The sequence below is a fragment of the Grammomys surdaster genome, unplaced genomic scaffold (assembly GCF_004785775.1).
Source record: "Grammomys surdaster isolate TR1022 unplaced genomic scaffold, NIH_TR_1.0 265, whole genome shotgun sequence".
Classification (NCBI taxonomy): domain Eukaryota; kingdom Metazoa; phylum Chordata; class Mammalia; order Rodentia; family Muridae; genus Grammomys; species Grammomys surdaster.
Genome location: NW_021604706.1, coordinates 2399646 through 2411565, shown reverse-complemented (window position 1 = coordinate 2411565; position 11920 = coordinate 2399646). Strand labels below are relative to the sequence as shown.

The 11920-nt window shown below is 39.6% G+C and overlaps 1 protein-coding gene across 2 annotated transcripts; it reads right to left on the bottom strand.

Moving 5' to 3' along the window:
- Positions 1–260: 260 nt before the first annotated feature.
- Positions 261–11303, bottom strand: Rgn (regucalcin). 2 transcript variants are annotated; one of them, XM_028776100.1, is made up of 7 exons: positions 11189–11303; positions 10516–10694; positions 8226–8408; positions 4500–4715; positions 2603–2734; positions 1957–2111; positions 261–926 (listed from the first exon to the last, which is right to left on the bottom strand). In XM_028776100.1, the coding sequence occupies exons 2-7, from the start codon at positions 10676–10678 to the stop codon at positions 876–878; spliced, it is 900 nt and encodes a 299-aa protein (XP_028631933.1). In that variant the 5' UTR covers positions 10679–10694; positions 11189–11303; the 3' UTR covers positions 261–875. The 2 variants fall into 2 exon arrangements, with proteins under 2 accessions (XP_028631933.1, XP_028631934.1); XM_028776101.1 differs by lacking the exon at positions 4500–4715.
- Between the last annotated feature and the right edge of the window lie 617 nt (positions 11304–11920).

Below are 11920 nucleotides of genomic sequence, written 5' to 3'. Positions count from 1 at the left end.
AGCAGCAGCAGCAGCAGCAGCAGCAGCAGCAGCAGCAGCAGCAGCAGCAGCAAGTAAAATGGCTTAGCCAATAAAGGTATCACTTGAGTTCAATCCCTTCAAACTATGAGTCCCATAAGTTGTTCTCTGATCAATTTATACACACACAAAGAAAGAGGGAGGGAGGGAAAAAGGAAGGGAAAGAGAGAGGGAGAGAATGAAAGAGGGCAGGAGAGAGAAAAAGAGAGAATAAATGTAAAAATGAAACAATGGAAATGAAATTCTTTGCAATATGATGCATTTATTTGTATGGCCACTAGGTGGCAGTTAGAACCACAGATTGTGCCCCAGTGTTTGACTAACATCTTTTGGCAGTATTTTAGTTTGTAAAATAATACACACGAAGAGTCACATAATCATTATAAATTATCGCTAAGTTTCTATGCGCCGATTTTTGGAAGCCTTATGCATAGCAATTATGGAACGCAGAAAAAGAATGGACACAGTCCCATTTCAAGCCCCAGAGCAATTTGCAATCATCAGGCTGATTGATAGTTAAACTTCTTTTTGCATTTCTACAGGATTATTTTTAATAGAAGCCCTAGAGTATGTTGTCAAAACCACTTGTCATTCTCTGGGGGAAGTCTTTGACCTTTCAAAAACTGTAAATAGAGGAATCCAGGGATGGAGTTCACTGTTGCTATATGTTCTTCATTAATATGCTATGCCCTAGGTTTACTCCTCAGTACCCAATCAAAAGTGTAAATTAAAGCTTAACCATGCTAAAATATCAACACATCATTAAAAAACTAGATTGAAAGTTCATTGATTTCAGTCCCTTAATTCTTCAGTTATCTTCAAAGCTTTTTCTTCTGATAGCAAGGAAGAGCTGTAGTTCACCCTGCATAGGAATATGGGGCAATTCCTTTGACTCCAAGACCTGTTATCTGTTGGAAAAAAAAGAGTGGAACTGATAAATTATAAAATAGACTTCAAAATAATCATTACAAAACCAGGCTTGGTGGCTCATACTTGTATCCCAGCACTTGTGAGGCTGAGGCAGGAAGACTGCTGTGAGTGCAAGGCCAGCCTGGGCTACATAGTAAGACCTCACTAGACACAAACAAACACCAAACAAGTTATGATTTATAATAATATATCTAACTACCTTTAACAACCCCGGTTTTATTTTCTATCATGAAAAAGAATTAGCTGACAAGCTATTATATGATTCAAGCAGTCATTCAAATCTATTCTGGACCAATGAGCAAGCATGCACATTGATAGAAAACAATTTATTTCTATCATTTTCTCATCTGCCAAGAAAGGTGGTTTCTATTTTTCTACTTTTTAAAAAAAGATTCATAGATTTTATGTATGTGAGTATACTGCATTCAGACCAGAAGAGGGCATCAGATCCCACTACAGATGATTGTGAGTCACCATGTTGTTGCTGGGAATTGAACCCAGGACCTCTGGAAGAGCAGTCAGTGCTCTTAACCACTGAGCCATCTCTCAGCCCTCAAAATGTGTATGGTTTTTTTTAAAAATCAGTGTTTGTTGTCACAAAAAAAATGTGAAAAACCTGCACATCTCTTTGGGACATCAAAACAATCAAGTGATTTTACAAATACTATTGAAACATGAAAAGACTTTAAAATACTGGAAATAAGCCAGACACACCATCCTGAACTTTATATAATGTATATTTGAGAAAACTGAAATAATTAAGTCTAGTGTGATAAGCGTAACATGATAAATGGAAATAATTTTTGGATGTTTGCAAAAGCACCATTCAATTATTTTTAACAGAATACCCTCCACAGTGCCCCCCCAAATACCCTCCACCGTATCCCCTTACACACACAGAATACCCTCTACAGTGCCCCCTACACACACACAGAATACTCCCCATAGTGCCCCCCCACAGAATATCCTCCACAGTGCCTCCCCCCACAGAAAAAAAGACCACCTCACCTTGAAAATGTTCCCAGCATCAGGCTGCCTCAAAAGGCCTTCAGCACTCAACCCATCCCTGGCACAGGTCACGTACATTTCAGAGTAATCCTTCCCTCCAAAGCAGCATGAAGTTGTTTTATCAACAGGCAACTTCACAGTTTGCAGTCTTTTCCCTAGGTCACCAAATATATTATTAAAAATTTAGTTCTAGAAATTTCCAACATAAATAATGCTTGTGGACCATTCATGGATGATGGGGATGGTTTAAGAGACTATGGAAGTCAAAACTCAACCCTTGAAGGGAATTAATGTACGCTGAACCCAACATGGCTTAGTATTCACTATGTAGCCTAGGCTGTCTTAAACTCACCGTTCTCTAGTTTTAGCTTCCTTACACTTAGGTTCATAAGCCACCATATTACCTGGCTTCCATCTATGTATTTATTTAACTTAACGTGCCTTTTCTGACAATTGAGTTTTGGCAGAGAAGCTTACTTCCATGGGAGAAGATGTTTTAACGATAAATTTAGGGCTATAGCTTTTGTTTTTATTTCCAAAATCATTCAGTTAAGACCACTACTATCTCTCTAACTGTATTAGTAATGGCGTCTAGCGCTGGTGTTTTCTGGAGTGGGTAGGATTTTCTATTTTGCCTCCAGCCTACCTGTCTCAGGATCTAGGCGAATTACTCTTCCTCCATTGTAACAGGCCACCCAAAGCTTTCCCTCAGCATCAATGCACATTCCATCTGGGATTTGTTCATCTTTTTCCATCTTGTAAACAATTCTGCGGTTGGCTGTGGTTGAAAAACAAAACCAAAACATGAGCAAACAGTGGGTCACACAATGCTGACGGACAAACAGTGAGCTCTCAAGCTGGTTATAAATACTGGTCACTTAACAAAGGATTTTAAATACATGATTTGGAATACATTCACTCCCTTTTGTCTTTATAAAGATTTAAATGCTTTCTTTTCCTTTTTGTTCTTTCTTTTGTCTTTTTTCCTTTCTTTCTTTTTCTTCTTCTTCTTCTTTTTTTTGTAGCAGTTCTGGGGATAGAATTCAGAACCTTATGTATGCTCGACAAGTCTTCTCCTCCTAAGTCAAATAAAGCTGAATGATTTATTTAGAGACAAAGTCTTATATTACATCAAAGGCTGTAGCATTCTTTGTGTAGCCCAAGTGGTCTTCAGAGTCTTAAAGTAATCCTCCTGCTTCAGTGTTAGAATTAGCCTTGAAGTATTGGCCACCATAGAGTCAATAGGTAGCTCTTTAAGGCCAACCTCAACTAAGACTTGGCAAACCCATCTCAGATATTCTTCAGTCTGTGATTAGATCACTATCTTAGTTCTTCAAACTTCTACTTTGATCAAGTCTAAGATCTATACTGCAGTTAAATGGTACTATATGAACAATGTATGCATAAAACCTTAGAAGACTCATATTCTTTTTCTTACTTTCTTCTTTTTTTTTTTTGGTTTTTATTTTCGAGACAGGGTTTCTCTGTATAACCCTGGCTGTCCTGGAACTCACTCTGTAGACCAGGCTGGCCTCAAAGTCAGGAGTCTGCCTGTCTCTGCCTCCCAAGTGCTGGGATTAAAGGCATGTGCCACCACCGCCCGGCGTTTTTTCTTACTTTCTATAAAAATTAAGAAAAAAAACTATTTAAAAAAATTGCTTCTTAAAGGAAAGGCATTCTAAAAGTCCACAGGAGGGGACCATCCACAATGGAGGAGAGAACTGGAATTGCATCTCAGTGCACACACAAAGAAATGAGTTTGATCCCCAGCACCTCAAAAACAGTGCAGAAGAGCATCCAGCTACAAAATTCAGGTCATTCCAGGAATCAGATTGAAATATAATGGAAAAATGTTAAAGCCGTGTGTAAGGAAATTGGGTAAGAATAGTCATAAAAAGAGCACTCCATACTTCAAAGAAAAGCATCTGTACTAGAATAGTTTGTCTTGTGAATTTTTTCAAGTCTTTTTTATTATTGGTTTTGCTCTTACTGTCTGGCACTTTTCATCAGTTTCAAGGTCTCCCTTCTAAATTCTTCTAAATAATTTGTTTCCTTGAAGTTTCCAGTGATGGCTCATTTTACAGAACATTGATGGAACTGAACCAACCTGGAAGCAGTTTTCTGTTATTTTTCCATTTCAAAGGTTGTTCATTTGCCCCTGACTACTTGCCTATGGTTAACCAAAGATCAAATAAGACTCAAGAACCAAAAGTTTCAGTCCTCCCTCTTTTATCACATTCTGCTGTAAATTTTGTGCCTCTTGGCACTGTCTGATAGGGCAGGATTCATTCTCTAGGGAGGCCCTTTTTAGTGATAGAAAGGAAAATTCAAGGCTTATCTGCACTGTCTAGTGCAGCTACAGGGTCAGTCTCAAATACCAGACTGGAGATGTATTGAGGACCACAGTCACTGGCAGCTCAGTGACGTTTGTGCTATCACCACTATATTGGGGAGTCCTCTACTTGACAAATAATGACGTTTTCACATGGCTGAAGGAGATACAAAAATATGAGTGATATGAAAAATAATTAAGATGTTCATACAAATCTGTCCTGTTTGTAGGTCATAGTCAAAGGCATCCACAGTGTAAGACAGGCTGTCAATGTAGTAGAAGATTTTATGGTCCAGGGACCAATCCAAACCATTGGAGATGTCCACTTGGTCAAAGTATTTCTTCACACTGTGATCAGGAAAGAGGGAGTAAAAGGACCCTTGGTGCCGCTCAAGAATGGCTGGGGCCGTTTCCTCAGCCATGGTGCCTTTGGGAAACAACAACAACAAAAAACCCCATTAGCTCAGTCCTGCAGATTTTCACCCTGCACACAACTCCATCCTTCCTCACGAATGATCATTTTCGGTATTTAAGTCAAGAGAATTTTATACAATCTCAAATTTAAACAATCTCCTAGATGTATTTTAAAGATGGCAACTATCTTTCTTATTAATGCAAATGAAAATCTGTCCAAAGGCTTGGTGTGGTGACACACATTTATGAAACCAATACTTCAGATTATGAGATAGGATGGTGAATTTGAAACAGCTTCATGACTTTGAGGCCCAGTTAGGCTACATAACAACACTCTGTCTCAAGTACACACACACACACACACACACACACACACACACACACACTAGCAATTTAGAGATATAGTTTCAAATAAGTAGTAAACATGTATTAACCTCATTTTCTCCAACTAAGCACAAGTATAACATTTGAATAAAATGCACACTATAAGCCAAGTGTGATGGTCACCTGTAATCCTAGCACTCTGAAGACTGAAGGAGGAAGATGAGGAGATTGAGGACAGTCCTCGATATGTAAAAATGTAACCCCTCAAAAGATATTGATGAAGGCTGGAGAGATGGCTCAGTAGTTGGGAACTCTTCCAGAGGTCCTGAGTTCAGTTCCCAGCAAGCAGATGGCAGTTCACAACTGTCTGTAACTCCAAGATTTGACACCTTCACACTCAGACATACATGTAGGCAAAACACCAATGCACATGAAATAAAAATAAATAAATAAATAAATAAATAAATAAATAAATAAATGTATGAACTCCTAGGCTCAGCCGGGCGGTGGTGGCGCACGCCTTTAAATCCCAGCACTTGGGAGGCAGAGGCAGGCGGATTTCTGAATTCGAGAGTTCGAGGCTAGCCTGGTCTACAGAGTGAGTTCTAGGATAGCCAGGGCTATACAGAGAAACCCTGTCCCAAAAAAAAAAAAAAGAACTCCTAGGCTCATCCTCAGCCTGTATCAAATAGATCAGATTGTAATGAGCATTCCAAAGGTTTTGGAAATGGAGCTAATGGGTAGAACTTTCCTGCCCCAAATTAGCTGACAGGCACACATATGGGACAAATCTTCCTTGTACCTAACACAAAGCAGGTTAGAATGACTGGCCTTCCTCCAAACACATATGTTGCTTCCTGAAATAACTATAACATGTTCTAAATTATTTAAGCAATGTTCAGGGTCTCATAATGTAACATTCATAATGTCTAGGATTATTTGGTATTATAATTTGGTGTTGAATATCTTCAAAAATCCATATGTTAAAGGCTTGGCACCCTGGGATGCAGTGGCTCTTTAGGGGGTGGAGCCTATTTGAAGTTTTCACGCCATTGGGGGAATGACCTTTAAAGGGATTGTGGAACACTGGCCAGTGTTGTCATCATTTGCTCGCTGGCTCGCAAGGTGTGCAGTTTGCTCTATCACACATTCCTTTGTTGTTGTTTCCTTACATTTGTTTTTATTTCTACTTTGATTATTTAATACTAATTATTAATTACATCAATAAATTTAATTAATACAATATGGTTAATTATAATTAAGTAATTAAATAATTAATAAGTAATTTTATTTATTTACATTCCAGACATTACCCCTCCTCCTGGTTCCCTCTCCCACAGTTCTTCATCTCACTCTCCCTCCTCTTTGTCTCTGAGAGGGTGCCCCCTGCATCCCCTACCCTGGGACATCAAGATTAAGTGCACTCTCTCCAACTTAGGCCAGACAGGGCAATCCTCTGTTACACATATGTCAGGGGCCTCAGACCAGCCCGTTCTTTGGTTGGTGGCTCAGTCTCTGGGAGTTCTAAGGGGTCTAGTTAGTTGACACTGTTTCTACCACACATTCTTAACGTTATGTGTTGCCTCACCAGTGGCCCAAAGCGATCGGATTATTTGATCATGGACTAGAACCTTTAAAAACATGTATCAGAATAACCTTTTCTCCCTTCATAAGTTAATTGTCTCATTTATCTCATTATTGTGACAGAAGTATGACTAATAAATTCAGCAGCACAGGGAATGATGGATGATTCCATCAGTGTAGGAAATCAACAGATTCTGAAAATTATATGGCACAGATGTTGGAAGGTTTTGGTAAAGACTAATGCAAATTTTACAGAAAAAAATAAGTAGTCATGAAATGAAATTTCAAATAGACAACATTACCAAAGTTGTAAAAGATGAGAAGAATAACCAAAAAAAATAGACATTGCATTGAAGTAGTTCACTAGCCGAAGAGTATCGGCAAGAACAAAGCATCAGAGTAGAGTAGCCAATGTTAGAGCAATAGAAGTCAGGCAAAGAGAAAAACTGAAAACACCTTGGAAGAAAAAGGAACAGAGCTGTAGCCATGGGACAGCCAAAGGGCTAATACCTTGTTGAGTTCCTAGAGAAAAAGGGTGCAAGGCCAAAGGTTTTCGAAGATTATATGGCTGAAAACTGCCAAGAATGGAGAAAAGTATAAAAGCTTTCAGTATATTTAAGAAGCCGAGCAAATGTAAAACACAACAAACAGAAAGAAACCCATACCTAACATACTGTGATCAAATTGCTGAAAACCAAAGTCAAATAAAGATGCTTGAAAACAATGAAGGAAAAATGGCACATTACATATGGCAAAGAGGGTAGTTACAGATTTAAAGCAGCCAATTCACTAACAATACATAGCAATTCTAAATGTGTATGTTTACTAGTAGAGCTAGAAAATACACAAAGCAAAATTTGTCATAACCGAAAAGAGGTAGAAAAATATTGAATTACATTGGGAACAATCAATTTCCTTCTTTCAGTAGTAGACAGAAATAGACAGGATGTTGGCAAATGCATAGATGAACTGAAAGCTGAGTGTTATTGATGCTTACAAAATGTTTGCCCAACAACAGCAGAGTATGTATCCTTCTCAAGTGTGCCATTCACTGAAGACATTATTCTTTTCAGTATTGATGGAGATAGACTTGGATGTCATGTGATCTCAGAAGCCAGAGCAGACTCTGATTACAATGAAGAAACCAGAAAGCTACTATTTCATACTTCATTTGAAAGAAGAGGAAAATAGATTACAAGCCAGGCGGTGGTGGTGCACGCCTTTAAATCCCAGCACTTGGGAGGCAGAGGCAGGCGGATTTCTGAGTTCGAGGCCAGCCTGGTCTACAGAGTGAGTTCCAGGACAGCCAGGGCTATACAGAGAGACCCTGTCTAGAAAAACCAAAATAAATAAATAAATAAATAAATAAATAAATAAAACAAGAACAAAATGTTTATGAGTAGCTCTAGGTATGGGAATATATAGAGATGAAGTGTTCATTATATAGTATTACTTTTTGTGATAGAGCACTTGTCTAGTATATATAGTTTTTTGTTCCATCCCACACCAACACACACACACACACACACACACACACACACACACACACACACACAGTGATACACACAAAGTAAGATTCAAAGACAGCAAGTAGGGGTAAAATAAGAAATCATACCAGCAAAGTATCTCCCAGCAGGATCCACCTTCCCGTCATTGAATCGATTGTTTTTCTTATCTTCATCCACTGTGGCTAGGACAAATACTGATTGATCTTCCCAGTTCAAAGCACAGAACTTGGTTCCAATGGTGGCAACATAGCCACCCAACTGTCGAAGTGCCACTGAACTGACTGGGGCATCTGCAGAGGCAAAGTCAACAGGTAAGCTCTGATGGCCCCGCAGCACAGAGGTCATTTTAATGGTACCAAGAAGGTGTCTGATCATGTAGCTGAGAGTTCTCTTGCCTTTTGCCTCCACCTTCTGAGTGCTGGTAGTATAGGTGTACACTACCATATCTAATTAATACCATTTTCAAAAGGCCCTTATTTTAATATATTTAATTATAAATTGTTTCTCATTTCTCAAATATTTTGTGAAAGTATGCATGGTTAAAATAATGCAACTGGGGCTGGAGAGATGGCTCAGTAGTTAAGAGCACTGACTGCACTTCCAGAGGTCCTGAGTTCAAATCCCAGCAACCACATGGTGGCTCACAACCATCTGTAATGAGATCTGATGCCCTCTTCTGGTGTGTCTGAAGACAGCTACAGTGTATTCATATATAATAAATAAATAAATCTTTAAATATAAAAAAAAATAATGCAACTGGACTGCAATGAAGAACAATCTTTCTATCTCTTTATAATATTACTATATCTTTTACTTTAATAGTTTATCTGGTTTTAATACTTTTCCATGTATTTAAAAATATTCTTTTTAAGTGGAAAGAGATTACCGTGGTCAGTAGTCACAGGAAATTCATCTATCGGAATTTGTTTAGAAACATTTCCTAAGCACCTCATTAATGCTAAATACTCTTAAGCACAAAGCCCTGCTCAGAAGTTGACTCAAGTCTTTGGGAACCCTGGGAATATGCAAGACCATATAAAGGACCTTTTTAACAAGGATCCTAACTATGGCCTGAGATATCTCCTGATAGCTTAGCCTCCTGAATTCCTGCTAACACACAAACCCTTTTTATGAGCAGGAAGCTTTGCAGATTAGGGGTAGGAATTTTGTGAATGCTGGGAATGAGGGACCAAGGAGGCCAGAGGCATAAACATTTTCCTTGAAGCTATAAACACATTGATAGGTAAATTAGATGCTGTTCCTAGTAGCATTTGAGAAATGGAAGAATCTGTGAGTTCCACATCAACCTTAGTAGCTATATAGGAAGTACTTGCCTTATCAAGAAAACAGATGGCTCACCAACCCGATGGCCTGAGTTCAATCCCCAAAGCTCATAGTTGAAAGAAAGGCTCCTAAAATTGTCCTCTGACTTCCACACATGGTGGAAAGAAAGAGCGACCTCCTGCTAGTTGTCCTCTGACCTCAACATATGTGCCATGGGACCAGTGCTCCCACACAGACAAAATCAATTTTTTTAAACAAAGCTACGTTTAGTCTGGGAATGGAGTTTGTGGTATGTACAAGCCTCTGGATTCAATCCCCAACACCACAGGAAAAACAAGCTTTAAGTTCTCAGTTGGATTTATGGGAAGATACCAGAAACCAGAAATTCCTGTAATTTTGGGAAAATCCTGGTATCTCTTCCCATGGATCCAATAATAAAACCAGAAACTTGTTTGTCTGCTGATAATCACACCCAGCCCATTGCTTTGAGCCATAAAAAAGCCCTAGAAACTCCTTATCTTAAACCACAAAGCTGTCTTGGGAGTCCTGTCAGAAATCCCACGGTTGCACAGTGAACACAGTCCTGGTTGATGCTTTTGAAGCCTAAGAACTCTTTCACAAAGAAGTGAGTGATAGATACATCTTACATCTGTTGTTTTTTTGGTTTTGTTTTTTTAAATGGTGGTTTTGGCCTAACTAGGATAGATGGCTTCTGCTGTGCCACTAATGGAGTCTTTGGCTCTGGATGCTATTATCTGAAGTCGATCAGGAAAGAGACAGTATAATACCTAAGTATCAAAACAATAATGTGGTACAATGAGTATGAGATTGCCTGAGGGCCAGCATCACAAACCAAAACAAAGAAAGCTAGGAATGCTGTGACCCACACAAGCGGAGGAGAAAAGCGTCGGAGATTCATCATTGCCAATTTGGGTTCAAGTGAGTCACCCATGGAATCATAGTCATAGCCAACATGACTACTCAAATGGTTTCGAAGCATCAGTTGGGCTTTAACAAGAAGGATCCAGGGCAATGACAAACAGGGTGACATTATCCTCTCCACTGGGAAAAGATGGCTCACTGCAAGGAAAGGAGCTCGGCTTCCGTACTTACCCACAGCGACTCGCTGCACTCGCTTGCTGATGGAATCCCATCGACAAATATTCTTTGATGGGATGTCTACAAACAGTAGAGAGTTGGAAGCTTCCTCCCATACGGGGGACTCCCCACACCTGTAGTTCTCCCGTAAAACACATTCAATTTTGATGGAAGACATGGTCCTAGGAAAAGGACTGAAAGAAACAGGACAAATACAAGGCAGTTACATGGAGCAAATTCAGAACAGATGGCAGGCACACCTTGAGGTGTGGCACTGTGCAGATATAGTTTTCACAAATCATAGGTTAACAGCAATCCTGCATTGAACGGTTCTATCTGCACCATGTTTCCAATATCTTAGATAGTATTTAGAACTTTGAGCAATAAAATATTTTTTTAAGTTAAGGTACACACAATAGCATTTCTGAACACAGTAAATTCTAAGTTTTATATGCACTGAGAAGACAAAAATGTTACTTGTTTTATTATAGGATTAATTTTATCACAGCAATCTGGGAACAAACTGAAACCTCCCTGAGGTATGCCAGTCTAGGATCAGAATAGACAGGTGGGTGTATTTCCCCAACCCCCAATTGGAGCAGCAAGGTGTGCAGCAAGACAGGAGGTAGTTTCTAGGAAGAGGAAAGAGCTAATAAAACATGGCATGAGACATCTTCAGTCAACTTACCAGTGAAGTTTTTTTTTTTTTTCAAAATATCTTTAAGATAGAAGACAAAGGAAACACTGCCATCCACACCTGGGCTGTAATGACTCCTGGGAAGCCTGCTAATCAGACAGTGCTTTTTATATGAGCACCCTGACCTCCAAGGGGTGGGAAGCTATCTCATTGGTGGCCCCTCTGGGTGTCTGAAGGTTACTTTTTCATGCTGCCACCTCTCCCTCATTCGTTGATGCTATTGATCTCCTTGGGGAGGGGCAGTCAGTTTTAGAAACGTGTTCATCAGTGATAATATTCTGAATTAAGTTAACAGCCAGAGGCTTGGTATATGGCTGAGTTAGAACAGTTTCCTAGCCTGCGCTAGGTCCTGGGATTAAGAACTGGCACTGTCCCTATCCCCAACCTCAACTCATGTTCATTTTCAATTCAGACAATGGTGGGTGTGAAGAGCATTTTCCCTGGGATGTAAACATTTTCTTTTGTTTGTTTGTTTTTACTAGTAGTGCTCAGATAGAACTAGGACCTTGAATGCATTCTGCTACAGAGCTCTGCCTCCAGCTCCACTAGATGAACTCACAGTCCCCTTACTTGGATCTTGCTTCCTTGCATGAGGCCAGCTTGGCAGGGAGCCTTGAACCCCACAGGCAAAGAACATTCTATGCTTGGACTTTAGGCCAAAGACCAGTGAACTGGGAGAAAGAAGAGGAGAGGAGGGGAGGGGAGGGGAGGGGAGGGGAAAAT

Excerpts from the sequence above, each read along its gene's own strand:
- Rgn (XM_028776100.1), bottom strand. The coding sequence starts at position 10,678 with ATGTCTTCCATCAAAATTGAATGTGTTTTACGGGAGAACTACAGGTGT. Across the intron at positions 8,409-10,515 it reads AGTGCAGCGAGTCGCTGTGG|ATGCCCCAGTCAGTTCAGTG; the intron begins GTAAGTACGGAA and ends TTGCCTCTGCAG. Across the intron at positions 4,716-8,225 it reads TGCTGGGAGATACTTTGCTG|GCACCATGGCTGAGGAAACG; the intron begins GTATGATTTCTT and ends TGTTTCCCAAAG.